General features: G+C 49.1%; 1 protein-coding gene across 1 annotated transcript in view; it reads left to right on the forward strand.

Moving 5' to 3' along the window:
* The window catches only part of Osbp (oxysterol binding protein), a 70,410-nt gene that overhangs the window by 15,468 nt on the left and 36,052 nt on the right, over nucleotides 1–18,890 (forward strand). Inside the window, exons 2-3 of the mRNA XM_077655791.1 lie at nucleotides 2,673–2,932; nucleotides 7,985–8,521. Of these exons, the coding sequence (XP_077511917.1) occupies nucleotides 2,673–2,932; nucleotides 7,985–8,521 (797 nt within the window). The remainder of the gene's footprint in view (nucleotides 1–2,672; nucleotides 2,933–7,984; nucleotides 8,522–18,890) is intronic.

The following is an 18,890-nucleotide window of genomic DNA, read 5'->3' on the forward strand; positions in this document are numbered from 1 at the left end:
CTATATTATAGCTGCCGAATTCTGTAGAGCATGGCACAATGCAAGTGTCAAAAGCTGCATCATGTGCCACTAATTTATTTTCTGAGCTTCTCCCAAAGGCGGTCTTACAGTGCAGTGTCCTTGAAAGTTGTGGAGAACCTGTTTCCCCCCTCCATTTCGATGTGGCCTGCGTTCACCATCGTGCGTCAGGACGGCATCGGCTGGGCAAGGATTGAAGTCTCCCTCATGGGGGAAACAAAAGCAGTGACGGTAGCGCCACCTCGTAGATTGCGCAGATTTCCGCGGAGCCGGCGAGAGTCTCTTCGGGATCTGAACAGTGTCGCGACCGGTTGCAGCCGCAGGCTCTCGTCACCCTCTGCGGCAGGTGCACGCAGGGGGGGGGGGGATCCGTTGTGCCTTGCCGCTGGACGTATGTTTCCAGGCAGCGAAGTGAGCTCGGCAAATGTGCGCATTTGGCACCTTTCCCAGCAAATGCTCGGGGATGGCTTTGCCCCAAGAAAGCGGCGCGCACGGGAAGACCCGGCCGCCATTGTCGGCGCATACAAACGTTCGCCGTCAATACCTCCGAAGCGCGCCCCTGCCCCAACTGGTAAGTCGGAAGCCCTTCTTACATAGCCTTCTACTTCCAAGGAATGCCTCGTTGACGTTTTGTAGCTAGTTGGCCCGCTCTGTGTATTATTTGCAAGTGTAATGAATAGGATATTGTCACGGACTAGAAAACGACAAAGTGGGCAGTGGCGCGGCACGGAGCGCTCGCACTAGGTCCATCGCCATTAAATCATTCCATCGCCATCTGTCATGTAGTGCTGCTTTCACCTGCTTGCCGTCACATAACATTTGGTGTGAGGTGCGGGGTAAATCCCCATCCTGGTCCTGGAGCTTCGGTGTCCTGCGTGTGCCAAGGTCATCGATCGTGTGTTCCTGTCCGCACCGCCCGGCAGTGCCCCAGCCCACCAGACCAGAACCGACCACGCCATTCGCCCTAGCCCCATCCCCTGCCCTGACCAGAAGACACAACGACATGACAACGCCGATGCAACTGGAACCTATGACCCCACCGACCCTAGAAGCCGCCAACATATTCGAACACAGCCGCTGCCCATGCCATTCGGTGTGTTCATGGTCCTCGGCCGTCGGCTCAAGGTGACCTACGCACGGCCCGGAAGCTTCCTGGACAAGCACTCATCTGATCATGACCTGCTCATCTCTCTCATCGTGACGGCAAGCCCTGGATCTTCTTCTCTTCTGTGTTCATCCCTCCTGTCACGCCCATCGTCACCTCCTACGCTTCGTCTTCACGGCCATTATTTTAGTTCGCGTGATCGGGACAATCACTTGGCAGCCCGGGCAGTGTTTTGGACTAGAAAACGACAAAGTGGGCAGTGACGCGGCACGGAGCGCTCACGCTAGGCCCACCGTCATTAAATCATTCCATCGCCATCTGTCATGTAGTGCTGCTTTCACCTGTTTGCTGTCACGTAACAATATGAGTGTTCACGCTTTGTCGTCCTTCTCTTTGTTCCCTCGAGCACGAACCCCTTCGCGGTTAGCAAGTGGGAACGCGGCATCCGCAGAGTGGGAGTGCGGGGCGGAAGTCTGTCCCCCATATTTCCACAAAGTTTAGGTTCTGAGCTTCTCCCAAAGGTGGTCTTTGAATGCAGTGTCCTTGTAAGATTAGGTTCGAGCTTCTCCCAATGACGATCTTTGAAGGCAGTGTCCTTGAAAGTTTAGGTTCTGAGCTTGTCTCAAAGGTGGTCTTTGAAGGCAGTGTCCTTGAAAGTTTAGGTTCTGAGGTTGTCCAAAAGGCGGCCTTTGAATGCACTCGTCTTGAAAGCTTAGGTTCTGAGCTTGTCCCAAAGGCGATCTTTGAATGCAGTGTCCTTGAAAGTTTAGGTTCTGAGCTTGTCCCAAAGGTGGTCTTTGAATGCACTGGTCTTGAAAGCCTTGGATCTGAGCTTGTCCCAAAGGTGGTCTTTGAATGTAGTGTCCTTGAAAGTTTAAGTTCTGAGCTTGTCCCAAAGGCGGTCTTTGAATGCAGTGTCCTTGAAAGTGTAGGTGCGTCTTGTAGATGGGGTATTTTTTTATTTCATGTGTCAGCTGCTTCATGGATATGCTGGCTGATGTATTTATATTAGGCAGAATGCGATGCCAAAATTGCAACCTCCCACTACGGTGGCAAAGCAACTGATCGCCCTTGCTGCACCGCTTTCCAGCTTGGTCCGAATCGGAAGCGGCTGAATCTGCTTCACTCACTGGAGCTTTGGAATGGTGCGAATGGGCCTTTAGTTGAGTGGCGGGAAGGAGTTGAAGTAGTGCAGTTTTCTTCTTAGTCATAAATGTGTCTGCTGAGCAAACATCAACACAACCAGAAATTTGATGGAGTTGTGCTCCCTTAAGGATAGTTTTAATATGGTTAATTACAGCTTCCTGTTAAATGCAGACGTTTGTAGTCTGCCTGGGACAGACAGTTGCAGAATGTGTAGGTAGCCCCTATGTTTGCAGTGGGATTTTTACTTTTTCATAGAATTTTGGGAATGAAATTTGGTCGTCATGCAATCTTCACGGTGTTTTAAAGCTGCTGTAGGGACCTGAAATAGGAGGTTACGGCATCACTGGCCTGTGGTTGGTGAGAACGATGGCACTGAAAAAATGGGCATGCTGTGTTGGTGCAGAGGAAGACGAGGAGCTGGACATGCCATCGCAGCTGGACAAGTGTGAGCTGCTTACGGTGCTGCGGCTGCTGCACGTCAAGCTAGAGGACCTCTCCATGTGCAGTGAACTGATAAACAAGCATGGCACGGCCCTGCAGCGCTCCCTCTCCGAGCTCGAGCAGCTCGACCCAGGAGGAGGAGCGGCAGAGCTGGCCACTCGCGTGCGCGCTGTTAACGAGCGTGCCACCCTCTTCCGCATCACCTCCACCGCCATGATGAATGTGAGTGATTACATTGACTGCTTTCACATGCCTGCATAGGTGCAGAGCAGGGTGATTGCCGTTGGGCACATCTTAAAAAGAGCCAGAACTTGAGCTGAAAGTGGCCATGATATTGAATCTTAGCACCAAATTTGTAGCCGAATAGAACGGAAGCGACGTTATGAATATAATTATTCTTGAAGAACAATGATTGACATCATTTTGAATCAACATAAGAGAGAGAATAAAGCGCACAAAATTTGGTCGTTTTGCTTGGTCTTCTAACCACAGGCACATTGTTAATGAGTAAATGAATTATTAAATGCTCAGTGTGAGTAGGTAGTGATTTTGTCCCATTCTAGCCAACAAGCCAGTACGATGTGAAGCCATTTTGCCTTCTAGTAGTAGACGGAACTTCATTCGTGGAATTGCTGTTAGGCAGTCCAGGTTCAATTTGTTATGCATCTGGTTTATAGCAACAGCTTTTAGCACCTGTTGCTGGCTTTCGCATTGTCATAGTAATAGCAGTAGCAGTGGCAGTAGTAGTAATAGTAGTAGTAGTAGTAGCAGTGGTGGTAGTAATAGGAGTAGTATCTTACTGGTGCTCACCTATGGGGCAGAAACGGGGAGGCTGATGAAAAGGGTTCAAATTAAGGACAGTGGTGCGAGCTATGGAAAGAGAAATGATAGGTGTAACGTTAAAAGACGGGAAAAGGGGAAAGTGGGTCAGGGATCAAACTAGGGTTAATGACATCCTAGTTGAAATAAAGAGGAAGAAGGGGGCTTGGGCAGGGCATGTAATGCGAAGGCAAGATAACCGCTGGCCCTAAAAGCCGATTCACACGATGGTCCATTCGCCCGCAGCCCGCGCATCACGTGTTCATGCGCCACTAAAAACTGGCCTGCGATCAGATGACGTCAAGCGGATGCGATGGACCAAACGAGCAGACGACGCGCTGGGTATACCACTGTTGCCAGATTATTTTAAAGTGTTTGTCAATGCTGGTCAAACTGGTTTTTCCTCCCGACCCATGACTGCGACTGAATGGTGCAGGTGCGGCCCTTTGTCCAAATCCTCAGTGGCCTGGGCCATCTTGCTAGCCCAGTCGATCGCTTTGTCATGGTAGCGAACGCAGTACAGCTTGTCAAAAGAGCACACCAGCTTAACGTCACGCAGCGAAATGCGGCAGCCGAAATATTAGCAAGAACGATGGCTGCCAGAGATAGCTAGCGTGAGCATCTTCGCGGGCTGCCGCTAATTCCCGCGAGGGGAGAGGCATTTGAACTTCCTTGGTTGTGTAGTCCGCGGGGCCGACAGCACGCCTCTCAATTTGGTGATGCACGAACACATGATGCGGGGGCCGTGGGCAAACGGTCCGTTGTGTGAATCAGCCTTTAAGGTTAACAGTGGATTTCAAGAGAAGGGAAGCGTAGTAGGGGGCGGCAAAAAGTTAATTGGGTGGATGAGATTATGAGGTTTGCACAGCTGGACAGGACAGGGTTAATTGTGGAGATATGGTAGAGGAGGCCTTTGTTCTGCAGTGGGCATAGTCAGGCTGATGATGGTGAGGATGAGTGGTAGGCAGTATGTCGGAGGAATGTGTAACGGTGGGTGGAAGCATCCGAAGGTTGGTTATCATGGAAAAGAGGAGGAAGGGAAGGAAAAGACAAGGAAGTGCCGTAGTAGAGGGCTCTGGAATAATCCCCCCCCCCCCCCCCCCCCCCCCCCCCCCCCCCCCCGGGGATCTTTAATGTGGTCCTCAACTGGAGGATGGTTACCGTGGAAGGAGGAGGGCATAGTGAGAGCTTGGGAAGGCATGACCAGTGGGTAGCTGTCACGGGAATTGCCCAGAAGGTGGTTGTGAGTGCGGGTGTTCATGACTATGAGTGAGTGGATATGAGTGTGAGTGAGTGGCGAGTGCAAGTGGACATCAGTGTGAGTGGTTGTGAGTGTGAGTGGTCATGAATGTGAAATGTGAGTGCGAGTGGACATCAGTGTGAATGTTACTGAGTGGTAGTGAGTGTGAGTCATGAGTTTGAAAGGACATGAGTGCGAGTGAGTGTGACTGGACATGAGTGTGAGTGAGTGGATGTGAGTGCGAGTGGCCATGAGTGTGAGTGTGATTGAGCCGCCTCTCATGATGCTGAGGTGCGATTCCACGCTATGTCGTGGTGCGGTTGTCTGTGAAGTAGGGGATTTTGCTGGACGACAGTGTTAGAACTACATATGTGGGACTGCAGCAGCGATGACGATGGCAGTGCTAGTGAGGATGGTGGTGCAAGTGTGGTTGAGTAGTCCAGTGACTAATAAATTTTAGTTTTAAAATGTGCCCGTGGGTATGCCTATTTTTTTTTTCCTGGAGCAATAAGGGAGGGGTGGGGTTGACTTACATTCTAGTTGACTTGCAATTGTGTAAATATGGTGGTACCCTCTCTAATCTGCGACAAAAATTGGTGTCTAGAAAATTCGGTCTGCGTTATAAAAATGTGCAGAGGATTGCTTTGTTGGTGAGAGGGATGAATGGACGTCTGCAGCAGCTGCCGTGCGCAGACAGTCTGACACGCGTGCCTTTGTTTGTTGGCTTCATCAACCAGAGTATTCTTGCAGGCTTGCACCTGTCCTTGATAGTTTTTTCACTTACATTGAATTCTCTCATTCACATCTTAGTCGAAACCAAGAGGACGAAATGGGCTTGGGCAGGGCATGTAATGCGAAGGGAGGATAACCGCTGGTCCTTAAGGGTAACAAAGTGGATTTCAGGAGAAAGTAAGCATAGCAGGGGGCAGCATAAAGTTAGGCAGGCGGATAAGGAGTTTGCGGGATTACGGTGGCCGCAGCTGGCACAAGACAGGGTTAATTTGAGAGATATGGCAGAGGCCATTGTCCTGTAGTGGGCGTAGTCGTGATGATGAGGATGATGAACTATCTCCCTGCTGCCCGGTTCCCATTCTGCAGCACATATTCAACACCATGGAACTTCAGTTTTGCGTCAAAGCTTCGCCTCGCTGGCAGTGTCATGTTGAGAACGAACAATATGCGATGCATGAAACACTGTACGAGTATGATGCTGAAATCAGAACTTTCTAGAATTTGACTAGACTGGACGGCGGCATGAAGCGCATGCACTGCATGCGTTAAACGCAGCATGAAGGCACTGAAACTCTCTAATGTCTTGATTCATTTTTTCTTTCACACATCGATTTTCTTTTGAAGGGACACTGAGGAGAAATTTAAGTTGGCTTGTATCCATAGAATAGCAGCTCCTGATCACAAAAACGCCACTCTTCCTGAAAACAAAGCTCTTGTAATGTAGAAAATAGCAAGAACCAAAATACAGGTATCGCCGCCACAGGCCAATCTCGCAAGTACAAGCGTGATGACTTTCTTGGACAAGAGGCGCTATCTTGGAGGAATTTTCCTTACTTCACGGAAGTCGCGAATCTCCGAGGCTTGAAAAGGAAGGTTGCGCACAGCACCGCTAGCCGTCAGAAATCGGGGAGTGCGCGTTTACGTCACGACTCACGTCACTCCGTTCTGTGACGTCATAAGAGTTGCCGTGGCGTCATAAGAGTTTCCTGAGTTTGAATCAGAGGGGCGGGAAAAACTTTTTCAAATTCGAATCCAAATTTCTTTGAAATAAATGCATCTTTCGCGCCCGGACAAGCGGCAACAAAGCCATGAAATGGCGAACTGTCAGATTTTGCTAACAAAAAAAAATTGATAGAGTTCTCCTCAGTGTCCCTTTAAGACATATTTACTGCGTACAACAAAAGATGGCAGGCTATGGCACGTAATTTTTTGCCGTAAATAAGTTGCATAAAAAAAATCCAGAAAGAAATTGTCACTTATACACTAAAAAATGTGTTACATCTTTGTGCCACACCCTCACTTTTCGGTGCCAGAAAGCACTTTTGGCTGCTCCAAGGGCTACTTTGGTTGAAGGGTGTTGAAAGGAGTTCAGCCGTGCCCGTGTGACATGGGCGTAAAGTTCTTCGGTCTATTTACAGCTGATTAAAATACAAACTTTCGAGCTGCCGGGGCTGCTCTGTGGTTATGGTGCTCGGCTGCTGACCCGAAAGATGCGAGTTCGAGCCTGGCAGCGGCACTCTAGTTTTGGAGGAGATGAAATGCTTGAGACCCATGTGCTATGCCGTGTCTGCGCACGTCAAAAAGCCCAGGTAGTTAAAATTATCCGGTGCTCTTTACTACGGTATCCCTCATAGCCAGAGTCCCTCTTTTACATTATGTGCTGCGGTGGCTCAGTGGCAGTGGCTACTAATCCCAAGGTTGAGGGATTGAGTCACGGCCACATTTCGATGGAGACAGACTCCTAAAACAGCCTAGTGCTGCATGCAAGGTGTTCAACCATTCATCATCATTCTTTGACATGGTTTTAATTCATGTTTTTGGTTTTTTTGGGTTTATCACATGTGTACGCTTGGTGTGTCATTGAACTTGTGTTTTTCCTGTGTTCTTGCTTCGTACTAGTCTCTTGTGTTACAGATGGGCGATTTCCTTTTCCATCTCGCTAGCTCTTTTGTTGACGTGTTGTAGCCATGACTGGAAGGTTGTTGTGTTCTGTTAGGTTGTACATGGTTTTCATGTTGTGTTGAGGGGCATTTGTGATATGGCTCGGTTGCCTTGTATATAAAGGCGAACATATGTGAACAGTAAATCTTGGCGGCAAGATGCGCTTTCTGTGTCGTCCCTTTTGCACTGCCTTCAAATTGTGTTATGGTGAAATAAGCTGGCATTCCTCCCATGTCATCAGCAGGACGTTTTAGTGCTTTGCACATCCACATCTATTCTGCTCAGGCAATTGCATCTTGCGCAGTCTCGGTGGCTACTGCTATGGTGTTGGCAGTTTAGTGCATAGAATGGAATCCTGGCTTTGTGGATGTATTTTGATGAAGGTGAAATGCAGTAGAGGCTATAATGATGAAAAATCACAAAAGACACAGGACGGAGGCAGGCTATAATGCGGGGTGGTATTTCATCATTTTATTGCTCCTAAGCAATGAGTGCCCATGTGCCATACTTTACTTGTCTGATTATGGGCACCATCACTGCAGGCATGCAGCGAGTATGTGCAGCTGGCACAGAGCCAGGGGCGCAAGTGGGTGCGCATGCTCCAGCATGAACATGAGCAGTGCCTACGGCTCCAGGAGATGGTGGAGCAGCTGGCCAAGCAGCACTCATCTCTGGAGCGTGCCGCCCAGGAGGCCAGCGGTGCACACTCGGACGATGAGGAGTTCTTCGACGCACCTGAGCACTCCTCACCTGGGGGCGAACACCACCACTTCCTAGCGTCGGAGCCACCCCACCGCCCCAAGCATCGCCGCTCGGCCTCGGGACTCAGCAGCGGCCCCTCGGACTCGGACTCTGAGCTGGAACCACCGCCGCCGCCAGTGTCGTCTCCGTCCGCCACCGGTGGGCCTACGGTGGACCGCTCCGAGGGCGCTCCTCCTCCTCCTCCTCTTCCTCTGCCTGCGACGGCTGGGGGCCGCCAGCGCCGCACCCGCATTCCGGAGAAGCCATCATGCAGCCTGTCGCTCTGGTCCATTATGAAGAACTGCATCGGCAAGGAGCTCACCAAGATCCCCATGCCCGTGCGTATGGCTTCTTCCACGTTCAGACTGGGTAGCTCCTCTTTCCCAGTCTCAAAGCAATAGCAATAGAGTTGGCGTCGGGAGCAATGTCTGCTCATTGGTCACATGACCTTATGATGTCATCGGAACTTTCTTTTTTTTCATCATCAAACGGTGCACAAAAAACACCAGGATATTAAAGGGACACTGAGGAGAAATTGAAGTTGGCTTGTATCCATAGAATAGCAGCTCCTGATCACAAAAACGCCACTCTTCCTGAAAACAAAGCTCTTGTAAGGTAGAAAATAGCAAGAACCAAAATACAGGTATCGCCGCCACAGGCCAATCTAGCAAGTACAAGCGTGATGAATTCCTTGGACAAGAGGCGCCACCTTGGAGGAATTTTCCTTACTTCATGGAAGTCGCGAATCTCTGAGGCTTGAAAAGGAAGGTTGCGCACAGCACCGCTAGCCGTCAGAAATCGGGGAGTGCGCGTTTACGTCACGACTCTTGTCACTCCGTTCTGTGAAGTCATAAGAGTTGCCGTGGCGTCATAAGAGTTTCCTGAGTATGAATCAGAGGGGCGGGAAAAACGTTTTCAACTTCGAATCCAAATTTCTTTGAAATAAATGCATCTTTCGCGCCCGGACAAGCGGCAACAAAGCCATGAAATGGCGAACTGTCAGATTTTGCTAACAAAAAAAAATTGATAGAGTTCTCCTCAGTGTCCCTTTAAGAAAGAACGACACGGACAAGAGTGCACTAGCAACTAAAGAGTAAAGCGAAAAACACTCAATCCTTTGGTGAGAATGCGCACATCATTTCTGCACGTGCCATAAACATAAAACCAGTGTCCTGGTGCTTTTTGTGCGCAGTTTGACAATGGAAAGAATGAAGTACCAACTGGCCCAGTGTTCTACATTGAGGAACTTCATTGCAGCCTGCCCACTGTGGCAGGTGGAAATTTAATGATTGGTCGAGACAGGTCAAATGACTTTGTGACATCATCGCAACCTGCCGACTATGGCCGGCAACCTGCCCACTGGGTTGTGAGCAGCCAGCCATGGGGGGGGGGAGGTAACATAAGGCATAGAATGACCAAATCTGCATATATGGGCGGGTATGCAGAGCTTGGGTGACAGAGCATGGGAGGGATCTCTAATGCTATCGTATGGTACTTTTGATGGTAGGTTAAGTTTTTTAGTACACTAGCACTTACACTGGCCATTACCCATATTTAGCCATAGTGCGTTTGTGTTTTTGTCTGAAGCCTGCCCCGGTGTATGTGTGTGTGACAAATACCTCGCAACGTGCCTACCAAGAGTGGCGGCAGTTAATGATTGGTAGCAGAGGTTACTCGGGAAGAGCAACCTGGGTCGCCTCACTGGTGGCAGCCATTGCAGGGCAGTGGCACATTGCTTAAAGGGACAGTGAGGAGAACTCTATCAATTTTGTTTTGTTAGCAAAATCTGATAGTTCAGCATTTCATGGCTGTGTTGCCGTTTGTCCTGGAGTGAAAAACGCATTTATTTCAAAGAAATGTGGATTCAGAGTCGAAAAAGTTTTTCCCGTCGCTCCGATTCAAACTCGGCGCCCTCTTATGACATCACGAAACGTGACACGAAATGTGACGTAAACGCAGACTCCATGATTTATGACAGCTAGCGGTGCGGTCTAGCAGCAGCCGAAATGAAAGCTACCGCCGCTGCATGTTGAAGGCATCTACAGTTGAATCCCGGCACAACGAATGCCGCTTCAATGAAATTTTTGCCACAACTAAGTATTTTTCATTCCCCGCGAAATCCCCATAGGAGTTAATGTATTAAAATTCTCTCGAGGACGAAATTACTTTGTGAGCACGTATTCGCTTCTACAAATTTCTCGCGAGCCTTCACCGGTCAGTGGCCCACCTTTCTTCAAAAGTTGGGTGCTCTACGAGATTATTCCCTGCTAAAGCAGAGGCTTGGAGCAGCTAAATAATGCATGGAATGTATGTTTATTATATTTTCATGTATTCATTATTAAAAAATTTGATTGAGAGTCGTTTATTCGTCATAGGGAAGCAGCGAGGAGCCTCCCCTCCCCGCCTGCTCCACAGCCCTTGCCGCCATTTTCTCATGTGTTGGTGTGTGTTGATCGTCGATCTTTGGCTGCAGCCTGATCTCGTCGATCGCCTCTGCCATGTCGCCACTAACGAAGAAGCGGAAGTTTATTTCGCTAGAAGAAAAGGATAGAATTATCGCCGAAGCGGAAAGCGGGAAAGAAGGCAATTATTGCCGCAGATTTTCGCATCGCGCCGAGTTCGCTAGCGACAATTTTGAAGAATAAGGACAGCATTAGGAAGGCACTTTCATCGGGCACTTCAGCGCAGCACAAGAAAGTGACTCAACCAACGTGTGAAGAGCTCGACAAGGCTGTGTATGCTTGGTTTCTTCGATGCGTGAGCAACAAACATGCCCCTGAGTGGTAAAATTGTACAGCAGAAGGCCCTAAATTATGCCTGTTTCTAGGGCTGAACGACTTTAAAGGGACACTGAGGAGAAATTGAAGTTGGCTTGTATCCATAGAATAGCAGCTCCTGATCACAAAAACGCCACTCTTCCTGAAAACAAAGCTCTTGTAATGTAGAAAATAGCAAGAACCAAAATACAGGTATCGCCGCCACAGGCCAATCTCGCAAGTACAAGCGTGATGACTTCCTTGGACAAGAGGCGCCACCTTGGAGGAATTTTCCTTACTTCATCACGAATCTCTGAGGCTTGCAAAGGAAGGTTGCGCACAGCACCGCTAGCCGTCAGAAATCAGGGAGTCTGCGTTTACGTCACGACTCACGTCACTCCGTTCTGTGACGTCATAAGAGTTGCCGTGGCGTCGTAAGAGTTTCCTGAGTTTGAGTCAGAGGGGCGGGAAAAACTTTTTCAACTTCGAATCCAAATTTATTTTAAATAAATGCATCTTTTGCGCCCGGACAAGCGGCAACAAAGCCATGAAATGGCGAACTGTCAGATTTTGCTAACAAAAAAAAATTCATAGAGTTCTCCTCAGTGTCCCTTTAAGGCAAGCATAGGATGGCTGAATAGCCTTAAAGAAAGGCATAACATCGTCGGCAAGGTTTTGTGTGGTGAACCGGCATCTGCAGACGTTGACGGCGCATTAGCATGGGCGGACAACATGACTGACATAATGAGCAGTTACTCTCCGTCTGATATTTATAATGTAGGTGAGGCGGGCCCCTTCTATGAGATGCTGCCAGCGAAGACGCTTGAGTTTAAAGGGCAGCGTTGCCACGGGGGCAAACATAGCAAGAAACGAGTGACTGTGCTGCTGGGCACAAATGTGGATGGGTCTGACAAACGCTCCCCGTTAGTTATTTGCAAAAGTGCTAAACTGCGCTGCTTCAAGGGGAGTAGGAGCCTACCTGTCAAGTACGTGGCAAACAGCCGGTCATGGATGACCCGTGCCATTTTTGCTCACTGGGTGGTGGCACTTGACCGCGACATGAGCAGACAAAATTGAAAGGTTTGTTTGCTCTTGGACAATTGGTCAGCGCACCGCATATACGACGTCAAGCTGTCAAGTGTGGAGCTGAAGTTATTCCCGCCGAACTGTACCTCAATCATTCAACCCCTGGACCAAGGCATCATCCGGAGCATGAAGTCTTCCTACTGGGAGAGGTTGATCCAGCGGCTTCTCCTGAACACCGACACTGGTAGGGAGGTGAAAGCCAATCTTTTGAACTATACCTCAGTCATTCAACCCCTGGATCAAGGCATCATCCGGAGCATGAAGTCTTCCTACTGGGAGAGGTTGATCCAGTGGCTTCTCCTGAACACCGACACTGGTAGGGAGGCGAAAGCCAATCTTTTCATGGCTTTAGAAATGATGGCTGCGGCATAGAGGGCAATATGGTGCAGCGTGATCCGAAACTGCTTCAAGCACGCCGGGTTTTTCGACAGCAAGGCGACCAGCAAGACTGCAGCCTTGGAAAGTGTACCATCGTCATTGACTCCGGGGATTGGCGTTACTTGGAAATCGCTCCAGGAAGCTGGAAACGTCCCTGCTGACATAGCGCTGGACGATTTCCTCGACGCTGACGCGGACGTGATTGTCCACGAGGAATGAAGCGATGAAGACATCAACAGTGTTCGTGAGCCGGAAGAACCGTCCGGTCATGAAGACGACTCCGCTCAAGATTTACATGCCCCGGCAGCCTCATCGCAGGTACTGGATGCCTTTGACAATATTAGAAAATTCCTTGGCACACATGGTGACGACGTTGCGATGTCACTCTTAACAGAGTGCGAGAGTCGCGTGATGCCGCTGCTGGCGGTGGAACACATGCAGGCTAAGCTCACAGATTTCTGGCAATAAAACTATGTTTTGCTGCAGTTATTGCCTTGCATTTTTGGTTAATTTCTCGACAGCGAAAATTTCGCGACAACGAAATTTCTCGCGCGTCCTGTCGATTTCGTTGTAGCGGGATTCAACTATATCAGGGGTCACTGCCGTCGCTTCGTTTACGCTTGCACCAGCGTCTTGCCAGTGTTACGATGGGTCCCATTCCCGAACCCAACAACGAACTTCTCACAAAAACTCTGGCCTGCATTTCAGCGACCTTAGCTCCCAGAGAGCTTGCGATGCTTTTGAGGGAGCATGGTTAGGCTAGGCGCCGGTGGGTCGCTTCCCCCTTTCGCTGTTAGCACCCGTTGCTAATTAAATGTAACCCCACTGCGGGGAGTCGCGAGGGGCGAGGACAAGGTCGGAGCGTCTTCCGCATCAGAGGCTGTCCGAGGCTTTGGGGCCAGTGGATTGTGATTCCTTCAACAGCGTCGTTGCACGGTGCAGCAGGCGGCGTCGAGGAGGTTTTCCACGGTTGCTAGGGCCAGTTTATTTATTTTTTTCCCACAAAAAATGGATGGGTGCTCAAGGGCGCTCGTGTTTAAAGTTGGCGGCTTGAAAGTAAAGCCGACGCACGACTCTTCACCAGGTTCAGCGTGTTTCCAGAGGTACGTGTTCACTGGATTGGGCTCTCTCGCTCACTTGCATGTGCCTTCAGATGTGTACTCTGAATGGATTAAATTAGCCGAGAGCTCGAATAGAACAGCTCCGCCCAACTGCCGAAACTATTGAATGGAGCCGCAAAGAATGGAGTTGGAGGAGCGCGGAGTCACGGTCTCAGCAGGTTCCAAATCTCTTTTTCTTAACTGCCTTGTATCTTGTCTCCCATCTCTAATAAACGATTTCCGTTGAGTAGTTCGAAGTTGACTGGCACAGCCGGGAATGTTTCACCGGGCGAGTGTGCGAAGACACAAGTGCTCTTTATACTGCGAACTGCCTTGCACGATCACTGACCATCATGCCATCATAGTTTTTCATCGACCGTGGTGATTATCTGACCAGCCTTAACAGGCTCCTTCAAAGGCTAACTTGAAGTGGCACTTGGAGTTCTTCTGCTGTTCGGCGCTTGTAAATCAAGGCGCGTCAAAAACAAAACCACGGGGCATGTAAAGCTCATAGACGCGAAGCGCCATAACAAACCGAAACTCTCCTGGCAGCCTGGGGCACCACCAAGCATCGGTTTTCTTTGCTTCCAACTTTCAGGCTGTCTTTCGCCGGTTTTCCTTGTGCGATAAAAGTGCACACTATCGGTTTCAAAACAAAGCTTACTTCAATATTGAACTGCGCAACCTTCCCTTGTCAGCCTCAGAGATTTGTGGAAAACTTGCAGGAAGGAAAATGCCTCCAAGGTGACGTCTCTTGTCCTATGGCGTCATCACGCTTGTACTTGCAAGATTGGGCTGTGGCGGCGATACTTGTATTTTGGTTCTTGCTTTTTTCTACTTTACAAGAGCTTTGTTTTCAGTAAGAGTGGCATTTTTGTGATTAGGAGCTGGTATTCTATCGATACAAGCCCCCTTCAATTTCTTCTCAGTGTCCTTTTAAAGGTGTCAAGGCATAGTCTATCAACAAATCATGCTTTTATGTTGCAGCTACTGGCTACGGCGTTATTATGTGTACCTATTATGTGGACAACTACTACTTCGATCGCCCGTGGAAGTACAGGGGACAAGAGACCTTGCTTCGCACATTGCAGCAACGAGAGCAGACGACGTTGCTCCGTGTATGCCCTGGTGACGTCACGATCGCATTCAGTATGGCGGTCGCTGCTGGTGGGAGGAGTTTCCCGTTCTCAATTTCGATGCCTTTTTTTGGATTATACAGCGCGTCCAGGGCAGCAAAATTTCGGGAACTGAATCATAAGCTATTGTATTAGTTACTGAAGCACAAAACTGCGATATGAGGAACGACCATGTCATAGCCCCTTTAATGCCCTCTCTGTGGTAGCAAACAACCTCCCCTACACATTTGGGGATGTAGAAACATACCCTCACTAGTTTCAGAAACAGCAAAAAGATTCCAATGTCAATGCAAGCAGCCTTTGTGCATTATTTCTGATGGTCTGGGGCCATCTTTCAAGCCAAAAGTAGTGCTTGACATGCTGCCCGACACATTTCACAGCATCAGGATCGCTAAGGCCAAGGGGCAGCTGCTGGATGTGCTTGTCCAGTACTACAGTGCCAACGCTAGAAATGTTGTAGTGGAGCATATAGTCCATGCAGCCGCTGATGCCCTTTTCTTGCTTTCGAGGATGCCCTCAGTGATGTTTACAAGAAGAACATGATACTATATTTTTACTGCGACAGCCCTAATGCAATGAAAGTGAAGGCTAAAGACTCAAGTGAGACCCAACATGGGTGAATGTGGCCTCCATAAAGTTGGCAACGCTTTTGCTGCTGGGCTGGATATGTTCTGTGCTGAAGTGGAGTTTCCTGTAACTGACGTTCACTACTATTTCAAGTTTGTTACAAGGCATGCAGACATGAAGGAGCTGCTGAATGCCCCACCTAGGGTTATTGCGGCACGTGAACAGCAGATGGCTTCGTAGTGTTGAGCAAGTGCTAAAGGCATATGGTGCCCTCATGGCATTCTTCTCCAAAGCTGGACAGCCAAGGTGTTCATCTGTGAGGCACAGTCGTCTGCCTTGTGCATTTTCTCACAAAACACTGCGAGCAAAGTTGTTTTTCCTTCGAAACACTGCTCAGACATTTGACCTGTTTCAGACACTCTACCAAAGCAAGGAACTTCTTCTTTTAGGACGAAAGGTTGGTTCTCGTGAAGCAGGTCCTTGGGACCAAGAGTCATTTGCAGGTGCTACTGGTTTGCAACTGAAAGAACTTGGCTTACAGTCCTCTGCATCATCAGGCTGAATACCCAAGGAATACTAAGACTGCTGAGGGGAACGGGGATTTAGTGAGAACAAACAAGTGGTCCACCTCCCAAGTACTTTGTCCATAAGAAGTGTTTCCACCCTCAGCCAGGGCATTCATGGATGCTACAAGGGTGTCTCTGGCTGGGGACATTCTCAGGTGCGTTGAAAAATTCTGCAGGGTGTACCACGAGCGAAAGCATGAGAAGTGTAGCCAACAACACTGTCTCTCTGAGCCGTACTTGCAGGTGTAACGAGCACTTATAAGCGAAGGTCCAGCTGCCAGGGACAAGGCAGAGAGTGGCAATATTTTGCTGGGTGTGATGTGCTAGAACAGATCAAAACAGTTGACTCAGCTCTCCAGTCTGAAACTTCATTACATGGCTCTTTGCATGTTCTTAATGTTTAGCGGCAAGGTATTTTATGTAGCAGTAGCTAGTTCTGGTCCACCTTGCTTCTTGTCACTACATCTATAGCAAGCCAATTACCACCTGTGATTCTGTTTGCGCGTATATTTACTCTTATGCGTCGAATAGTAAACCATTTCAAATCAGTTTACCGTAACTGCCTCAGCGAATGGTTCTGTCAGTACCGTATTCACCCGAGTCTAGCAGGCCCCTGATTCCAACGCGCACCCGATTTACACAACTGAAATAAAAAATTGCAAGCCCTGATTCTAATGCGTACCTTATTTCCGTGACCGAAGAAAATAAAACCTAAGCCCCGCTTTCAATGTTCCTGTAATTTCTGCGAAAGAAAAAAAATATGCAAACGTTTTTATATTTTCAAATGGAAACAGGCTGTTTATTCACCTGAACTTCATTCTCTGTCGCTCTTGGAAAGCTCCTTGTCACTCTCCGACCACATTACCTTGTCTTGAGCGGCATTCATAGCATTATAAATTCAGCATTTCTTGAATGCTTTCCAGAAATCAAGCGCAACAAGGAATCACATAGAAAGGAGAATGACGGGTCCCGTTATTCTCCAAGATAATGTGAGAGAATCAAGAGAAAGGGTAGATAATTTAGTAAATGCGTTTAATAAATCTAAAAAAATGCAATCTGTTTGCTGGTTATTGTCCATGTTAAAATGCAAGTCAGTAGTAAATTCAAATAACTGGGTATCGCATGAATAGTGTTTCCTAAAACCATGCTGATTAGAAAAGAAAAAGTCTTTACGTTCTAGATGGTTGTAATTGTGGTAAGCGATAATATGTTCAAGTAATTTACAGCATGTGCATGTTAACGAGATAGGGTGATAGTTATCAGGTGAGCTTTTTGTGACGTTATTGATCGCTGGAGGGCGCCACCACGTCGGTCAATAAAAAGGCATGCATGGACTGGGCTAGTCAGTGCGTGGTATGCCCTCGACTGGCATGTTGTCTTTCACTCGTAGCCGGGAAATGTTTCCGGCTCGGCTTATCACAACTGTCGACAAGTGATAAACCACGGTCACGTTTGCGTTATCCGCCCACTCTGTATAGTCCATGTCTGTTGTCGGGAAGGTGGAACCATTCCAACCGGGTACGTCGGATTGGACCGAGTATCGTGAATGGGTGGAACTGTACTTCGCAGCGAACGACATCGCTGAAGCGAAGAAATCTGCTGTGTTTCTGACGTGCTGTGGATCAGAAACGTACTCACTGCTGCGGAGCCTGCTAGCCCCTACGAAACCTGCCGGCACCACCTTGGCTGAAATTTTCGACGCTCTGAACAAGCACTACTTGCCAAAGGTATCGGAGGTTGTGGCCAATTTCAAGTTTCTTTCTTGACACCGGTGGGACAGAGAGTCAGTTAGCGACTTCATCGCATCACTAAAGAAGCTTGCCGAAGACTGCAAGTTCGCATCGTTTCGAGAACGGATGCTGCGGGACCAAATTGTGAGCGGCATCAACGACGTCACAATGCAGACTCGGCTACTGGAAATGGAAGATTTGGAGCTTGAGACTGCAAAAAATACCGTCATTGCCATGGAGGCTGCATATAAAAATTGCCGTGCATTATGTACTCAGCTACCCCAAGTGACGCCAGTAAAATCCGAGGAGTCTGCGAATGTTGTGAAAACCAAGCAGCAGGCAAGTGGGTCTTGTTTTCACTGTGAGGGGAATCATCAGGCACCCCAATGCCATCACATGAGCAGCGTTTGCTTCAAGTGCGAGCAGAGAGGTCATCTGGCCAGAGTATGCCGGTCAAGCACATCACAGACTGCAAAAGCGAGGTTCCGGAATGGACCGAAACCTGTCCACAACCTGGACGACGAGCTGGTGGTGGCGGAATACAGGCCGGAGAAGGAGGGAACGTATGACCTATGGACGCTTCAAGTGGCCGGGCCAGAGCCAGTGCGTGTTGAAGTTTCCATCAATGGGGTGACTTTGGACATGGAGCTTGATACTGGCTCCAGTGTGTCCACTATCAGTTAGAGGAAGTTTGCGCAGCTGTTTCCCTCGGCGAGACTGGAGGCATCGGAGGTACAGCTCAGGATTTTTCGGCGACACGAAGCCGGTGGTAGGCAAGTTCCTGGCAGCCGTGAAGCTCGGTGAGAGCGAATGTGTGCTGCGTTTGTTTGTCATGAACGGCCCGTGCCCAACGCTGTTCGGAAGAAGTTCGATGAAAGAATTTCAGCTAGGAATCGGCAAGCCAGAAACAGTCAATGCGGTGACGTCTGTGGAAGAAGTGGTGAGTCAATTCCATGAGGTATTCTCCGAGGGACTGGGCACCCACGGCCTGACTGCCCAAATTACTGTGCAAGAGGGTGCTAAGCCAAGATTTTTTAAACCGCGAGTCGTCCCGTTCGCGCTACGAGACAGAGTTGCCAAGGAGTTGCAGAGGATGGAGCGTGAGGGAGTCATCCACCCTGTAAAGATGTCTGAATGGGCCGCGCCCATCGTTCCCGTTGTAAAGCGGGATGGCCGCGTTCGCCTGTGCGGCGACTTCAACATGACAGTCAACCCAGTGACGGTGCTGGAGTCGTACCCAATCTTGACCATGTCACGGTATACTTTGATGATATACTGGTGACCGGCGCCAACGACAGCGACCATTGGGCTAATGTGTGCCGAGTCATGGAGCAACTGAGGAGAGCTGGGCTGTGGCTGAAGCTTTCTAAATGCGAGTTCCTGGTACC

This window comes from Amblyomma americanum, chromosome 2 (genome assembly GCF_052857255.1).
Source record: "Amblyomma americanum isolate KBUSLIRL-KWMA chromosome 2, ASM5285725v1, whole genome shotgun sequence".
In the NCBI taxonomy this organism is placed as follows: Eukaryota; Metazoa; Arthropoda; class Arachnida; order Ixodida; family Ixodidae; genus Amblyomma; species Amblyomma americanum.